Here is a 17,738-nt window from a genome sequence, read left to right on the forward strand (position 1 = left end):
GGGGAGAGCCAGCATCCCTGAAGTGACTGAAGTCAAGGTGGAAAGGGCATTAACCCTTACCTTAGACCAGTGGCGTAGCGTGGGGGTGCAGGGGGTCCGTCCGCACCAGGCACAACATCGGGGGGGGGGGCGCACTCGCACTCGCAGCTCTCTGCCCCTACCTGGCTCACTCACTCTCACTGCAGTGCTGGCTGTGCGAATCCGATCTGAGCCGCCATGTCGCCGCCCACTGTGGAGGGGGTGGGTGCCAGGCGTGCGGTGGGGAGAGAGAGCGAGGGACTATCTGGGGCAGGGACAGTGCAGCGGCCGCCCAGCGCAGTGCTGAGCGCGGGAGAGAACCACACCAGACCAGACCAGGCAGCAGCAAGAAGGAGCTGGCAGCGGCGGCAGGTTAGGGGTTAGGGGGCGCAAATTACTTGCCTTGCCCCGGGTGCTGACAACCCACGCTACGCCACTGCCTTAGACTCTCACAATTCAGCCCTGTTTCTTCTTCTTCTTCCTCCTCCTCCTCTTCCATCAGAGCAAGCCAACTCAAGCCCAGTCTTGACAACCTTGTGGGGCTCATGAAAGAATGCTGAGTTTTCTAGAAATGGTTGTAAAATTATTATTTGCAAGGATAAAATCAGAACGGCCCTGATCTCTAATACATTTTACTAAGCGCTATCTTACTTTTGGTGTCAATATATCTTTATTTCCAAACAGTGACCCTGCCAAGGTGGAATTAAATTTATCCTCAGTGAGTAAATTGAGCGAGATGACCTGCCTTGTTTCTGCAGCTGACCCCTCTGTCTCTCGATTCATTTCATTATGCTTTATTTCCAAATTGCCATCAATTAAAATGCATGCACGTACATTGTTGATCCCTTTTGTGAAGGGTTTGTGTCTTTAATTAATTAAGCAGCTTTTTTGCCAGCCAACTGTGGGGGTTTTAAAAAAAAGAAAGTTAATGATATGGCCTCTGGTCTTGGGTCACAAATGAAAACAATGTGAGAGCCGTTGCCAATTGACAATATTGGGCTAGATGGACAACTAAAGAAACCAAACAGAAGGCACCAATAACAGGAAAGGTGGGAGGGAAATGAAATCTCAACAGTGCACACAAAAGAAGGTTTCTGGGAAAGAATTCTGGGCACTGTAGTTTGTTAAGTCTTGCTGGGAATTGTAACTCTGTGAGGGAGAAACCACAGTTTCCTTTGAGAGAAAGGAAGTGTTTTGAATATGCTTTAAAGGTTTAGTGTGTACACAGCCTGGGTGATTTACAAGTACAGAATCAATTTATAAAACCCAAATAGAATAAGGTCGCACAATAAAACAAACCAGTCAGAGCATTTGAAAACACCTGTACCTAAAATATACGCTAAGGCAAGCCAGTTAGAAAGCGTCACTATTAAAACAGTTAAAATACAATTCGAAAAATTAGGTCAGGAAGTTCAAGTTCAGGGGAAGGATTGAGGAGATTTCACCCCTCCCATATCCAAGAATCTCCTGATTCTCCAGAGAGGAGGAGCGGTTTTCTACTCTCTACTTATTCAGCTCCAGCACCACATCAAAGAGTCAGTCAGTCAGTGAGTGTGTGTGTTGGGGGGAGAGAAAGAGACTGAGTGTTAGAGATCGTGTGTATAGATAAGGTTGCTGCTAAGAGCAGCTGCAGACACTCAGTGTAGTGCAGCATTCATTTATGCTTAGACCTCATTAAGCTCTGTATATAGATGTATAATAGTTGTAGATAGAAGAAAGAAATTCTACAGAGCTGCTCTCCGAGTCGTTTATGCTCTGCTAGACTCTGCTATACTCTGCTGTGCGACGACTGTCTTCTTGTTGGAGTGAATCCAGTGCTCACAACTCTAAGCTGTGAGTCCACAGCACTTTGACTTGTTCCTGTGCAGAAGGTGGTCTCCCCGGTTTGTGCACTGGCCAGTGGCAGCGAATAGCTCCTGAAGCCAGCCAGAGCCAACTGTGCTACCAGGCTGGCTCTGGGCTGCTGAGGCTGCTGCTGCCACGTTTCCCAGAGACAGAGTTGCAAATCTGGGGACAGAATTTGTCCGGGGACAGATTTGCAAATCTGGGGACTGTCCCCGGGAACCAGGGACGTCTGGTAACCCTATCTTATGTTCTCCCACTTGAATTTAGAATAAGAAAGGCGGAAATTTATCTCTTAACACCATTGCAATATCTTATAATTTTTAATGCACTAACTTCATTGCTTCTGTTTCCCACCCACCCACCCAACCACAGAACTATTGCTCTCTATGACAGACGCATTGAGTGGCTGCTGCAGGATAGCAGGAAGGTACTGTGTACAATTTGTTCACTTAAAGCTGTGGTGAGGGTCTTGTGGCTCTCCAGATATTGCTGATCTCTATCTCCCATCGTCCATGACCACAGGCCATGCTGGACTCCAACTCCCATCAGCCTCCGACAACACAGCCAATGGTCATGGATGGAGGAAGAGAAGAACCGGCAATATCTGATGGGGAACAGGTTCCTTACCCCTAACCTAAAGGACACTGTTTATGCGTCACAAAAATGAAGATGTGGCAAGTGGCACTAGCAAATTTGTAGTCTGACCAGCAAGGGGCAGGGAGGAGCAGCAGCAGCTCCTGTAGATCATTTTGGTCTCTGTAGTTTCAGCCAAGAGGAAATGCAAAGCAAAAGATTTCAGCCTGGATCTTGACAACTTGCTTGACTAGAGGCATTTGTACATCATTGGAATGATAATGATAATGATAATGATAATGATAATGATATTCTATTATTTATACCCCACCCATCTGGCTGGGTTTCCCCAGCCACTCTGGGTGGCTTCCAATGGAATATTAAAATACAATAACCTATTAAACATTAAAAGCTTCCCTAAACAAGGCTGCCTTCAGATGTCTTCTAAAAGTCTGGTAGTTGTTTTTCTCTTTGACATCTGGTGGGAGGGCGTTCCACAGGGCGGGAGCCACTACCGAGAAGGCCCTTTGCCTGGTTCCCTGTAACTTGGCTTCTCGCAGTCTCGAAGTCTTTTGAGCAATTTCCTCTCTCCTAAAAACTGTTAATGGTTTCCATTCTTATTATATTTCCCTTCAAAACAGTACCCTGTTAACATGGGGTCTAATAGACATGTGTGTTTGGGAACCCCTTGTGTGTGAAACCTCAACCCATGTGATCCCAAAAATGCACTATCCCAATGGGAGCACCCTTCCTTTGGGAGCAGGTTGCACTCTGTTGGTTCACTCCTGGCACTGAACCACTGGGAGCCGCCCCTTAACATTCCTTTTGTTTTGTTTTTTCTCCCCCTACCAGATATTTGGTATGATCCGTGGGGATAAAGTTGGAGTTCTGATTGACACATCAGATGTAAGTTGTGGACCGAGACTGCAGGATTTCCAAAGAGATCTTCTGGTAAATGTTATTGAAGCACTCACTAACTTAATATCAGAGATGATGATGTACTTGTGGGTAGCATTTTGGGCTGGCGAAATGTGAGTTCAATTGGCTATGATGCTCTGTAGGAAGCCTTGGGCAAGTCACGGCCTTTTCGTCTAATTTCCTTCACATTTCTATCAGCCTGTATCTTTGAGGCCTGAGTAGGGAAATATATAGTCGTACTGCATTCAAATGAGTTTTAGTAGACCCATTGAAATAAATGGACATTACTAACTTACGTTCATTAATCCTAATGGATGAGGAGAACTTAGTTTTATATAACCATTGAAATTAATCAACCCAAACTAGTCATGACAATTACCATTGGGAATTGAAATGGGTAGTGGTGAATTTTTTGAGAGGTATTGTATTTCTCACCCTGTAGGACGCACTTTTTCCCTTCCACAAATGAAGGGGAAATTTGTGTGCGTCCTATGGGGCGAATGCAGGCTTTCGCTGAAGCCTGGAGAGCGAGAGGGGTCGGTGCGCACTGACCCCTCTTGCTCTCCAGGCTTCAGGAAGCTATCCGCAAGCATATCCGCAGGCTTCAGGAAGCTATCCGCAAGCCTTGGGAGCCTGGCGGGAAGTCGCACCGGGCACCCAAGGCTTGAGGACAGCAGCCTGCAGCCCGAAATCCGGGGAGCGCAGCGGAGTGCACCCCAGGCTTTGGGCAGCTCTCCGCAAGCCTTGGGAGCCCTGTGCGACTTCTCGTCGGGCTCCCCAGGCTTGCGGACAGCAGCCTGCAGCCCGAAACCCGGGGAGCGCTGAGCAGTATACCCCAGGCTTCAGGCAGATATCTGTAAGCCTGGGGAGACCGGCGGGAGTTCCCGTCGGTCTCCCCAGGCTTGCGGATAGCAGCCTGTTCTGGGGGCTGGGGTTGGGGGAAGCTCGGGCTTCCCCCGCCCCAGCCCCGCGCCTGGGGGGGGGAAATATTTTTTTTCTTTATCCCCCCCCCAAAAAAACCTAGGTGTGCCCTATGGGTCAAAAAATACAGTAATTCTTGGTGAGACTGAACTCAATCTATATGCCGGTAACTCCTATAGTAAAAAAAAAAAAAGTTTCACAATCATGATCAGACAAATTTAACATGAATTTAAATTTAGCATCTTTCTTATTTTCTGGTTGTAGTTGTGTATGGCTCCGTTAACGAACTTCTCGAATGCAGTATGTTTAATTTTCAGTCACTTCTCATTCAGTATTTCCAGTCTTCAGTTGATATATTTATTAGTTTGTTTCTTGTTGTCAGACAGCAGGCAGCTTCTTCTAGGATACAGAATTCTGTTCAGCAACTGTAGCTGTTGTGTTTGGGAGTAGACAGAGATTAATTTCATTCAGGCTTAACACCAAAGAATTTTTCCCTTCCCTTTTTTATTTTCCCAACCAGAAAATGACAACAGGACAAGCTGATCTGTGGGGAAGAAGGGTTGGAGTTAAGAATTCAAAGTCTTCTTCAGGGGGCATCCCTGATAATCTTTTTGCCTTCAAGTACTAACATTTTTCTTGACTTTTTCCTTTTTATATCAAATGCAACCATAAAAACAAAAGAGGGCAAACTAAAGCGGAGCAGAAAAGCTAGCAGAGGGAGGAGAGGAAAAGGGATTGGCATTGGTCACTGTTCATAGGTTTTACTCATTTTCAGTGTATGGAGATGTCATAAACAAAATATGTTAGTGCCAGGGTATGGTCTTCACCAGCCTGGTGCTCTCCAGATGTTTTGGCTTTAAAATTCCATCGGCACTAGTGCTGGCTGGGGTTGATGGACTTGTAACCTAGAACATCTGGAAGGCACTATTTTGGAGAGAGCTGGCCTGAAGGCATGTAACCTACCATCAATGTAAAAGTCTGTTTGGTCTGTGTCTGGGTGGGTGACCATTTCAGAGCCATATGGGTGTTCTCTTGGGTTCTATGATGACAGGATATGAATGTAGGAAAAGAAATAAGACAACTTCAATACTCAGCTTGGTGTAGAGCTTGATTTAGGCTTGCCATATACCTTGGCAAGCATCTAATTGCTGCCTTTTGTTTTCTGCTTAAGTCTGTAATAGATGAGCAGCTGCTTTACATGAAGAAGTTATACTTCCTTTCATTTGGTACCAATATTTCATTACTTTGGGAGAAGCCAAGATTTATCGACGAGAAGGTGTAAGTGAGTTGCTTGGCTCTAAAGCATTTGTGTGTGTGTGTGTGTTGGTCTTGGTTATATTATATACTGTTTTTTGTTCAGATAATGGTTGCTAGTTGTTCTTCTTATACTGTATGGGTTTATGATTGTGCTGTATGCCACTCTGGGTTCCTTTAGTAGGAACATAAAAAGAGCCCTATTGGATCCTGCCAGAGGCCCATCTAGTCTAGCATCTTGCACCAGATGCCTATAGGAAGCCTGCGTACAACAGTACACTCTCCCCATTTATGATACCCAGCAATTGGCATTCAAGAGCAGTGGAGGGAGAACATTGTCACTTATAACCATTAATAGCCTTTCACCCTCCATGCATTTGTCTAATCCTATTCTGAAGCTATCTCCACTAACTGCTAGGAATATTGCAGATATTAATATGGTGCAGCATGAAGCAATTGGATGCATAAAAGCTGACTCCTTTTGAAATAAAAGTTGTCCAGACCCATAATTATGATTCAAAGCTTTACTAACCAGAACTTCTTCAAACAGGTACAAAAACATCAATGATACAGCGAGAAAGTTGTACAGAGCATATACTTGTCCAAACATAGATTCTTCTTCTTAGATAGCATAATTACGATCAGAGCAAAAATCAAAGCTCTGTCTCTCCCATAGCTTACGTTAGGCTTCATCCAGCCTAAGGCTATGCAGCTCTGGGAGAGGCTTCATTATCACATCTTTCCTCTCACTGTGCCTGGGAAAAGGTAAAGGCAACTCCCTTTCAAAATGGAGATTTGCAATTGAATATCTCAACCACCTGTTCTAAGGTTAAACCAGGGATCAGCAGCCTAAGTATCCTTCAGTGAAATTTTCCAACCCTTTCAGCAACATGCATACTGGCATTCTCCATTTCAGTGTACAATTAAACAATTATATTTAGCAAGGAATAGAACCTGGAATCTTCTGCACACAAAACAGACATCCTCTGCCACTGAGCTACATGACATGAAGGTTCCACTTAACTGTGGTGACAGCTTTAGAGATGACATCACTTCCATGAATTTTCAAGCCGTACAGACCATTGATCAGCAACATTCTTTGTGGCTGAAAATTTCATAAGTTTATGTTGGGAGGGGGGAGAGTTTTGTCCTTCCTAATTGAAAGGCCTTTCAAAGACCAACACTGTTGTTATTAGTGTTTATTTCTATGCTGCCTTTTAGCCAGAAAGGCCTCTGAGGTGGTCGTTCACAACAGTGGCGGAGCAACATGCTGCAGCCCCCGGAGTGGAGAACAGACGGGGGCATGGCTGGTGCCTGTCCTGGGGATGTGATGTGCACCCTGGGGGCATTGCGTGTTGCCCGTTTATTTCATCTTGCCTGCCTACCATACCTCTTTTGCTAGTATCTAATTGATGTACAATAGATTCCACTTTCAAATGATTGTTTTTCCCCTTTAGTTTAGATGAAGCAAGGCAATGGGTGCTAAATCTCAAACCCAGCGGCGGCTGCAATTTGCTCAAAGCATTGAAGAAAGCCCTTACAGTAAAGGAACTGAATTCACTGGTGATTGTGGTAGGAAGCTGGTAGGTCATCTGTCTGAATACATGGCAAGACACTGTCTTTTAGGCTGTATCCAATGTGAGTCCTGTTCAGAGTAGACCCACTGAAATGAATGGATTTGTTGCATTCATTTCAGGGGTGGGTGGGGAGGGAAGAGCATTCCATCAGGCAGAAATGCTCTGATGGAGCAATTTCCTTAGCACCACTTTGCTTTTTCACCTGTATTATTTAAATTCCTGTACTCAGTTCTAGTAAGGGAGGAACATGTCTCTCTTTACACTGTCCCCACATCATGTACAATTCTATTACTTTTCCCACTCTCCTCCTCTTCTTCTTCTTAAGTCTAAAAGCCCCAAATATTGCAGGACTGGGATAGAGAATGTGGTTCTCCAGCTGTTGATGGACTCTGGATTCATACATGCCATACACTTAAAGCTTAAAAGTACCTTTTTACCTTTTATAGCATGGGTAGGCAAAATAAGGCCCGGGGGCCAGATCTGGCCCAATCGCCTTCTAAATCCAGCCCGCGGACGGACCGGGAATCAGCGTGTTTTTACATGAGTAGAATGTGTGCTTTTATTTAAAATGCATCTCTGGGTTATTTGTGGGACATAGGAATTCGTTCATCCCCCCCCAAAAAATATAGTCCGTCTCCCCACAGGGTCTGAGGGACAGTGGACCAGCCCTGAAAAAGTTTGCTGACCCCTGTTTTATAGCATATATCCGCATGTCCCCAAGAATCTTGGGAACTGTCATTTATTCCTCATAGTTACTTCCTCCACAGAGAGGAACTCAAATTACAGGTCCCATAATCCTTTGCGGGGGAGCTTTAAATGTTTAGTGCAGGCACCCCCAAACTCAGCCCTCCAGATGTTTTCGGACTACAACTCCCATCATCCCTAGCTAACAGGACCAGTGGTCAGGGATGATGGGAATTGTAGTCCCAAAACATCTGGAGGGCCGAGTTTGGGGGTGCCTGGTTGAGTGTGTACGCAGCTTCCATGAGCCCCAGCCAACATGGCCAATGTTCTCAGGGGCGATGATGTGAACTGTATCAGTATCTGTATCTGGAGGGCCACAGGTTCTTCATACCTTTTGTAGGGATCCATCTTGTGTTTGATATTCATGTGTGTGTTTTTCCTCCCCACACCCTTCCCAAACCAGCCCAGATCAAGCCTCGGAAATATTGTCTGAGTATATCCAGGAATGTACCGTGGGGAGAAAGCTGTTGGTCCACACTGTCACATATGACTGTAGCAATCAAGTTCCTCCTGTAAGTTTGTCTGGGGAGGGTAGTGCAGCTCTAGGGCAATGTGTATGCTTTGAGTCAAGACGGTCTCAGGTTCAGCCTCTGGTTGGTCTGTCTCTACTTAAAAGGACCAGGGAAGCACAGCTGACATGGTAGAAGCTCTCTAGCTGTGAAGGAGGGAGAAATTCAAGTCAGTTCATTTTTATAGGCCAACCTCCTTAATTCACACTTCCCAAAGCAATATGCGAATCAAAGCGCAGTTCAGTGCATCTCTTCAACCAAGAAATGTGTACAAAAATGCATATACTAGTGTGCTGGAAAATGCACATATCGGTGGATATTGTGTTTAAAAAAAAACATTGCATAAGGGGAAATTGCTTTGCAAAAAAATGTGTGTCTTAGGCAAAATTGGAGACAAGACTGAGCTAGGCGGCAAATTTCATCTAGTATAAGACAACTTTCTGTGTTCCTTCTTTGTGCTTGGTAAAAATATTTCACTACTTGATGCTTACTGAAGGACCCAGCTACACATTATGTTAGTTATGTGGTTATGCCTACAAGTGCAGGGCTGTTTTTGATGCCATAGTTAGGTAAGCAACAACAAAGAAACACCCCCCCCCCTCATTGTCTGTTAGTTGAGCTTTTGGGGGGCTGCCATTTCCCAGACCTTTCAGTGCTTTCCGCGCGGACACTCTTTAAAAGGGTTGAATGTCCAGACGTATGGCAACCCTAGGTTTAGTGAATATGGGTATTTATGCAGCCGTTCTGTGCTCAACCATTTTCTTCAATGCGATCTATGCAGGGTGTGGTAAGAAGCATAGCAGAAGATGTGGGAGGCTATTATCACTGTTACTCCTCAAAGAGAGAGGTAGGTCACTCCTCACTCGGACAACTGCACTATTTTAAAACGTTGTTAGCAAAGCGCTTGGTGATTGCCTTGCCCGCTCATAAGGTTGTAGAAGTGGACAGGAAACTTCTTTATGAGCTCATAAGAGTGCCAAGAGGGTGGCCTGTACCTGGATATCCCCTTAAATAGGCATGGGGTTGCAGCCCCCAAGCCCTTGTGCCAGGTGAGCAGATGCTCCCATGGGGGGCGGTGATGACAACCAACTTGGATGGCTTGAAAAGCAGTTGAGACAAGTACATTGATGGTGCTATATAAATAAGTGTTAATGTATAACTGAGGATGCTGTGGGTGGCGCTGTGGGTTAAACCACTGAGCCTAGGACTTGCCGATCAAAAGGTCAGCGGTTGGAATCCCTGCGATGGGGTGAGCTCCCATTGCTGGGTCCCTGCTCCTGCCAACCTAGCAGTTTGAAAGCACATCAAAGTGCAAGTAGATAAATAGGTACCGCTCCGGCAGGAAGGTAAATGTGTTTCCTTGTGCTTCTCTCATTTGCCAGAAGCTTCTTAGTCATGCTGGCAACATGACCTGGAAGCTGTACGCCAGCTCCCTCGGCCAGTAAAGCGAGATGAGCACTGCAACCCCAGAGTCGGCCATGACTGGACCTAATGGTCAGGGGTCCCTTTACCTTTACCTTTAATGTATAACTAAATACAATTTGTGAAGTCTGAGGCTACTTCATAAGCCACCATCTCCACCCAGTCTCTAAGAGGACCTCTTCCACTGATCTTAATCTCTGGGTTTGTCTATAACGAAGAAGGTCCTCTTTCAGATAATTGGGGGCTGATTGCATTAAAGGTTGCCAGGCTTTCAGTAATTCGTTTTTGGTTCACTGTTTCCTCCACCTTTATTTTACAGCTGCTGCTTGCAGAATTTTAGCGTCTTTTTTAGTGTTCATCACTTTATATGCTGCCTTTTTAAAATTAACCTCTTAGTCAGAATTTCCTGTGTCTGTTAACTGCTAGGGGATTTTATCAACAATAAAGAAAAGAAAAATGCTTTAAATAAATAATAATAAAAGGTTGCTAAGCCAGTATACCCGCGAGCAATGAAGAATAAATCTGATTGGCTTTTTAATTCTGTTGCGTGATCAGAATTGTGACAGCACTGATATTCAACTGATCCTTCTTGAACGCCAAAAGGCCAAGGAGTTGCTCAACATCATAAGTGAAATCTACCAGGGGAGGATGGGTGACACACTTTTTAACGTAATGAAACAAGTAAGTACCTGATCTCATTTAATTGGCTGTTTTATTTTAAAAGACCAGTAGATCTAAAAAAGCTGCTGGACATCTAATTAGTGTTCAGCCACAGAGAAACGTATTGTAATGATACCATTATGTAAATAATTCTGATGAGTCCTGAGTCAAATTAGAGCTCTCTACTCTTTTTATTTTATTATCTTAAAAACAGCAGGCATATCCCTCGCTTCAGCCAAAAAAGTCTCATGGATGGCGGCTTACGATTGTCAATGATAAGACAGTCTATGTCCTCAGCCTCACAATCTAAACCTTTCTTTTACCTATATTTGTAAAGCCCTTTAAAAAAGTTCTTTTGTTTCAAAGTTTTGTGGAAGGTGTCAGCTTGGGATTTTGAGAGGCCAAGGCGAGGTTGTTAGTGCCTTTTAAAAATATTCCACACAGTTGAGAACAAGTGGTCTGTTTGCTGTATGTATTGTGGCTTAATCTTTTTTTTTTATCAATGAGAGATGCTGGGGTGCAACTTTGGAAATTATTCTAGTGCTTAAGAACATAAGAACCCTGCAGGATCAGACCAAAGGCATGTCTAGGTCAGCATCCATCGGCTTACAGAAACCAGCCTGTCACCCCCAGAAGACCTAAACACAATAGCCCTTTTCTGCTGTTGTGGTCCGGCAACTTGCAATAACCAAAAGGCATATTGCCCCTGAATGTGGATATTTTGATCAATGCTACATATTCTTAATGAGTGTGGTTCTTTATTGGGACTATATTTCTACAATATCTGGAGGGCACTGTTCTGTCTACCCTTGATCTTAGGGAGTGGACAATAGAAAAAATGTAGGAAAAGAGATAAGTAGATTAGAATGCCTTTTTAAATGTTTCATTAATATGTTCCCAGCTTTTGGGCGTTTGGAGGAGACAAAATGGAAATGCAGGATTTTGTAGGTGAGATTTTAAATATCTTTATTTAGGGTTCCATGGAGTGTTTGAAGCTTCCCTCTGAAACCTCCCTGCCAAAGCCGCCAAAACATGATTGTCCTCTTGCAATACAAATCCCAAGCTTTTCAGCCCAAACCTCGGCTGAATGGTTAAAAACGAATGGACTAAAAGGTAAAGTAGACTGGAAGGGCAAGGGTTGGGTGTGGGAAACCTTCTTCAGCCTGCAAATCGTATTCCCTTCTGGGCAACGTTCTGAGGTCCATTTGCCAGTGGTGGAGGAGCCAAAGGCAAACATGAATGGCACAACAACAACAACAACAAATCTTTATTACAGTCATAGACCAGCATTTAATATCTAAAAAGCTCTTTAGAAAGCTAAAAGGTATTAAAACACAAGGTGAATGTAAAAGTCTATAAGAATTTAAAAGAAGCAAAAAGAATCCAAAAGAAGGGTCAGGAACATTGCGCGGGTGTGGAGGAGCACAAAAGGTTGATACATAAAGGCTTTAGCTCTCATTTACAGAGCACTCTGGTATGTTCATTAAAGCTGATTGGTGGCACAGGACATCCTCCTACGAATCTCGAGTGCTGCTGTGTATAACCTAGCAACACTATACATTGCATCAGGATCAGTATCCGAGAGCAGCAGGGCGATGTAAAATTGTCCTGTCTGCCCTGGGTGCTTATGAAGAAATGGGGGAATCAGGCTAGTACGAATGTCTCTGTAATACACAGTGGCGTAGCGTGGGTTGTCAGCACCCGGGGCAAGGCAAGTAATTTGCGCCCCCTAACCCGTGGATTTTAGCAATCGAATGCGAGCGCGCCCCCCCCCCCCATGTTGCACCCGGTGCGGACGGCCCCCCCTGCACCCCCCACGCTACGCCACTGGTAATACAGGCACTGGAGAAGGACATGCTCTACCATTTCTATTTGTCCCAAGACACAGGGGCATTGTCTCTCCGGGTAGTCAATCTTCCTGTATTGGCCTTCAATAACGACCGAGGGAAGGGCATGACATTGAGCCAGAGTAAAAGCCCTTCGGTGTTTAGGGACTTCGATTTTAGTTAGATATGCCAGAGAGGAGGCAAGGTACCTGGTGGATCCAATTGGCACTCTGTGTCTACTACACGTCATTTAATGAATGCTTTATCATTTAATGAATGCGTATCCCATGATAAATAGTAGACCTGGAGAGAAGCCCAGGGATGAGATTTTAGTTGCAACTGCCTGTTTCCACGTGGATTAATTAGTGGGGCAAGGTCACGGGGAAATGGCACAACAGATGAAGATGTTACCTTTGTACAGTAGACTAGTTTCCGTATACACTCACCTGCCCCTTTCCATCCAAGCAAGAAAGAGGCACGACCAGAGTTCAGTGACACATCCCAGCCAGGCAAAAATACTCAGGCTGTGAAGTAAGGCCTGTGAGGGCTGTGGGAAGTTCCATATGGCAAATAGAGAAGCATTTGGCCTCAGGACCAGAGATTTCCCCATCCCTGGCCAAAAGGTTCCATGTGAAATGAAGCCTGCTTGAGCCACCTGAACGGGCCTTTCATTTACTCTTTGGTTCCTTGTTTGTTACAGCCAGGAAATTAAGCCTTTATCAAGTTTTGGCACCCAATGCTTTCTCCCCTGTGGAAGAATTTGTGCCTGTCATTCGGAAAATGGTATCGTCCACATTACATGAGGTAAGTAAAGAGGAGTTTTAGATTAGAATCTGGAAGCCATGTGGTCCAACACCCCCTACCCCATATGGCCAACAGCCCAGAGATGAAGGGCGTTGTAGTCCAACAACAGTTGTAGAGGGTCACAGGTTAGCTGTTGCCATCCGTCAGGTTCCATCCTTTGCCCACCCTGAAGCAAACTGTCACTGGATTGATGATTTGGTTGTCAGACTTGTTACTAGAACATATGATTAATTTTATCTCTCTCTGCCTCTCTCTCTCTCTCCTTGTTTCAGAAAGCAATGACCCAGTTTGAATGGCATGATGGGACGATTAAAAATATTCACGTTGATCCACCCATACTGTATGACTATCAGGTGACTGAAGGACCTATACATAAATCCCCACGGCCAGAGTTAATGGCATTCCAGTTTAATCTAAGCCAACTGCTCTTTTTGTGTGCAGTTTTGACTAAGATGCGCATGTCACCTAATCTCCCCACAAACAAATCAGAATGAAGGCTTGACAAACAGTTGTTGTCATCTAATCTCTCTGTGAAGTTTGTGCACAGGTTGAAGATGAATGTAGGGAGCTACCTTATATTGCATTGGCTTATCTAGCTCAGTACTCTCCTCACTAGTGTAGGGTAAGACTCAATGGCAGATCACATGCCATGCATGCAGAAGGTCCAGGATCCACTCCCCAACATCTCCAGGCAGGACTGGGAATGTCTCCTTTGTGAAACCATGGAGAGCTGCTGCCAATCAAGGGAGGCAATACTGAGCAAGATCAACCAATGGCCTGGCTTGGTATAAGACAGCTTCCTATGTTCCTGTGAACTCTCAGTAAGCAGGTTGTCAGGAAGTCACCACAGAATCAGAAGACACACCAGGACTGCTATAGGAAGAGGCATCCAAAGAAAAGGGAAGCAGTTATTATCAAGGCATCATGCTTGGAGTGAAGTCTTATCCTAATTACATTTTGGTTTTGGGAGTTTTTAATTTATTTGAGGCAGCTAAGAATGGAGGGGGGAAAGGTGTATGTTGCCCATGAACTGTGGTGAGAAATACAGTGGAAGCCAAGAACGTACTCAAAGAATGGAACGGTTGCTGAAGCAGTTGTCTGAAATGTGCAAGTAACCGTTCTCATCAACTATGTTTTGAATTGCATCTACAGAAACGGCTTGGCAGACTGGTGAGGATGTATGAGAGACGGGTAGACTGGCTCTCCACAGCTAGTAGAAGAATTTGGGGGACTGTTTGTGAGAAGAGGTATCAGTGTTTTGCTTGTCCGCGTCCAGTTTTGTAAAATGATGCCCTAAATTGCCCCTCATGTGTTTGTGTTTGTGTGTGTGTGTGTGTGTGTGTGAGAGAGAGAGAGAGAGAGAGAGATGTATTCTGAACATTGCTATGCCACCCTACACATGACAGTGTACAAGAAATAATGAAAAACAGATATTATTAATAAATTTATTGCCTGCCCTTTAATGTCCCAGTATAGCCAATAGAATGGCACCAGGGCTTATGGGAATTGTAGTCCAACAGCATCTGGAGGGCCACAGTTTCCCATTCCCTATCTTGAAATATGGATGCTTCCATGCACTCGGTGAGTATGCATGTTCAGGATCTGCTTTTTTAAAAGCTCTGTCTCCTTAGCTTTTTAAAAGGCAACTGGAAGCAGGGCACAAATTGCCTAAAATGGTTAGGGATCAGAAAAGTTAGTCTTCATTAAGGGTCTCCCTACCCTTTCCCCTCCAGCAGAGCTTCACACACATGTAGACGTAGAATGTTCCTTGAGCACAATTCCACTCCCATCTTCAAGAAATTGCACTACTGAGCTATGACCCCACTCCCAGGCCTTTGATGCCAGTATAGTTTCCCTTCAAAATTTCTAGACAATAAAAATGGGGAAACGTTGATCTAAAAGTTGTGTCTCTGATGCTGGTGGTCTCTCATACAGGATTGTCATTCTTATTGATGTCTCCAAAACAAATGCCATGTACATCATTCATATCCAACATTCCCTGCGACTTTTACTCGAGGAGCAGATGTCGAGCAAGGATTTCTTCAATATCATAGCGTAAGTAACTGCCATGCAATGGTTGAAACCATTTATTGGGGGTTGGTCTGTCCATGAGCATTTGGCATCCTTGCTAAATTAACCTTCTGATTAATGAATGGGCTACTAGCCATGATAGTTATTGCTTTGCCTTCAGGGCAGGAATGCTTCTGAATAAAAACAGTTGCTGGAGTGGAAAGTGCTCTTGGGCTTGGTTTTTGCTTGCAGGATTCTCAAAAGCATCTGGTTGGCAACTGCGAGAAGAAGATGCTGGACTAGTTGGGCCATTGAGTTCATCCAGCAGGCCTCTTCTGATTTTTTTATTCCTCTGAATGTTTAGGCTTAAAATAGCAGAAAGCACCCATTGCAGCTCAGTGTCTGAGAGCGCAATCCTATACATGCCTACTCAGAAGTAAGTCTCACTGAGTGCAATGCAACTTACTACCATGTCGATAGGTGTAAAATTGCTACTGTTTTTGGAACCTGAACTGCTCAAGCATCTTCTGTTGCAGGCTGATATGCTGTGAAGTAGCGTTTAGTTATTTGCTCTGTGTTTCTTGCAGCTTTGGAAATGACGTTAAGGCCTGGCAGGCAGAAATGGTTCCTTCGCACCTAGACAACCTACAAAGGGCCTGGAGGTAAGTAAAACATCTTTTAAGGGAAGCCTCACTGGTACAACCCCTAGGTTAGTGATCTCTGTTCAATCCAATTTTCACATGCATTTAAGGTTATCTAGTTGCGTGGCGAGTTCCCGCCTCCCACCAGTAGGAATAAAGACACATAACAACATTATTTTAGGTTAATGGGCTAAAATTGGCCACAACTTTATTGGTTACAGGTAAAGAGCGGTATTGGCTTAGGCATTGGTCCTATCTGACTATCCGGCTTCAGCCTGTTTGCTTGAAGACTGGGAAGGGTTAACACCAACAGGGGGAGCCCTGCTGATGCATCCCAGGCCGTGCTTGCCTTAAATGAGGCAAGCCACACACCCTGAGCCAGCTGATTGGCTGGCTCAGAGGATGACGCTGCCCGAGGATTCCCCTGATCATGCAGGGGCTGGAAGCCAGCCTCCGCGCACTGTGTTGGGGGCGTGAAGCCCGCAACACCACCTCCTCCCGAGGTCGGAAGTGGGTTTGTGGACCAATGGGAGTCATGAATGAGCTGAGCTCCTTATTTTTACACAGCTCATATAAAACTAGAGAAGGGACTCATTTAGGGGAGATGTGCTTATCCCAGAAATGGAATCAGTTTGCACATCTCTCCCATATAAGTCTGCCCTTGCCACCACTCAAAAACAGGAAGTGGGGTTTACTCCCTCTTCCTAATTCCCTGCTTTCAGGCTATGCCTGAAACTGTTTATAGGATAGGATTTGGGAACTTGTGGCCTCCCACAACTTGTGGCCTCCCACAAGTTTAGCTTCAGCTCCCATCATCCCTGACTATGCATCATTCTGGCTGGTGCTGATGGGATCTGCAGTTTAACAACATCTGGAGAGCCACAGGTTTCCCATGCCTAGGTATGTTGAAGAATTATGATGCAAATGGGGACAGAAATTGCCAATGTACGCTTATTTCTACCATGTCTGGAAAGGAAACCAATACAGCAAATATGATTGGTATTTCCTTCTGTGGTTTGTATTCTGCAAACAATATGTAATCAATGACTTTTCCCACCATTTGTATTGTGTTTCCTTTGCACTGAAATGAACGGTGTGGAATTGCATAATAATTGCATAATTATCTACATAACTAATTATGTCAATATCTGTGACATATAACATCTTTTCACTCAGAAGCTGAACTGCAGCTGAATGGAAACAGCAATGTGGCAAATGTGGACCAGAGCAGAAATCTTTTAGACTTTTAGAAGACATCTGAAGGCAGTCCTGCTTAGGGAAGCTTTTAATGTTTAATAGATTATTCTATTTTAATATTCTGTTGGAAGCCGCCAAGAGTGACTGGGGAAACCCAGCCAGATGGGCGGGGTATAAATAATAAATTATTATTGTTGTTGTTGTTGTTGTTGTTGTTATCCCTACCTGAGTTTGCCCTAGGATTGTTAGCACGAGCCAGCATGGCAGTCACAAAATGTTTGGAAGCCATGGTTAGTGTTTTGATGATACTTGGGCATTTAAAAATAAAATTAAAAAATTGTTCAACTCCTCTTCTAGCTGGGTACTGACCCTTCAGTGTGAAGGCACTAGAAATCTTATGACTGCGCTTAGAAGAGCTGTGGAGATAGACTTTAAAGATAAAGACAAGCATAAGTCTCAAAGCATTTACCTGCTCACGACTGGAGTCCCCGACCAAGAGAAGGTGGGTAAAATCCCCAAACCAGCTTACCATCTGCCCAGAGCTGCTTGTTAGATTGTCAGAACTATTGCATGCTAGCTTTGCACTTGCAGAGAGACTTTGACACCTGTATGTATTCAAACACGTGTTCTCCTACATGCATTCTAAGCACAGGAGCCAACTCCAGGCGGCTGCGGGTGAGATGGCCCCCTTGACTCTAAGGTGGTTCTGTCTCACAGGGCTTGTGCTGTGTGCTCTATGTTAAGTTTGACCAAGGGGCCAGTTTTAACCTCCAGGCTTCTGTATGCAGACTATGCAATTCTTCTCAGGCCACGCCCCTC

The 17,738-nt window shown here is 44.7% G+C and overlaps 1 protein-coding gene across 5 annotated transcripts in view; it reads left to right on the forward strand.

Moving 5' to 3' along the window:
• Window positions 1-17,738, forward strand: part of VWA3A (von Willebrand factor A domain containing 3A) — a 46,912-nt gene that overhangs the window by 8,577 nt on the left and 20,597 nt on the right. For 4 of the 5 annotated variants that reach the window (XM_083711318.1, XM_083711314.1, XM_083711316.1 and 1 more), the window contains 14 exons: window positions 2,236-2,290; window positions 3,289-3,387; window positions 5,447-5,553; window positions 6,987-7,112; window positions 8,254-8,362; window positions 9,141-9,206; window positions 10,337-10,462; window positions 11,416-11,554; window positions 12,968-13,071; window positions 13,344-13,424; window positions 14,224-14,318; window positions 15,007-15,126; window positions 15,669-15,743; window positions 17,277-17,421. In XM_083711318.1, coding sequence (XP_083567444.1) covers window positions 2,236-2,290; window positions 3,289-3,387; window positions 5,447-5,553; window positions 6,987-7,112; window positions 8,254-8,362; window positions 9,141-9,206; window positions 10,337-10,462; window positions 11,416-11,554; window positions 12,968-13,071; window positions 13,344-13,424; window positions 14,224-14,318; window positions 15,007-15,126; window positions 15,669-15,743; window positions 17,277-17,421 — 1,447 coding nt within the window. The remainder of the gene's footprint in view (window positions 1-2,235; window positions 2,291-3,288; window positions 3,388-5,446; window positions 5,554-6,986; window positions 7,113-8,253; window positions 8,363-9,140; window positions 9,207-10,336; window positions 10,463-11,415; window positions 11,555-12,967; window positions 13,072-13,343; window positions 13,425-14,223; window positions 14,319-15,006; window positions 15,127-15,668; window positions 15,744-17,276; window positions 17,422-17,738) is intronic. The other variant, XM_083711315.1, reaches the window with a different exon arrangement.

This window comes from Podarcis gaigeae (assembly GCF_964106915.1).
Source record: "Podarcis gaigeae genome assembly, chromosome: 14".
In the NCBI taxonomy this organism is placed as follows: Eukaryota; Metazoa; Chordata; class Lepidosauria; order Squamata; family Lacertidae; genus Podarcis; species Podarcis gaigeae.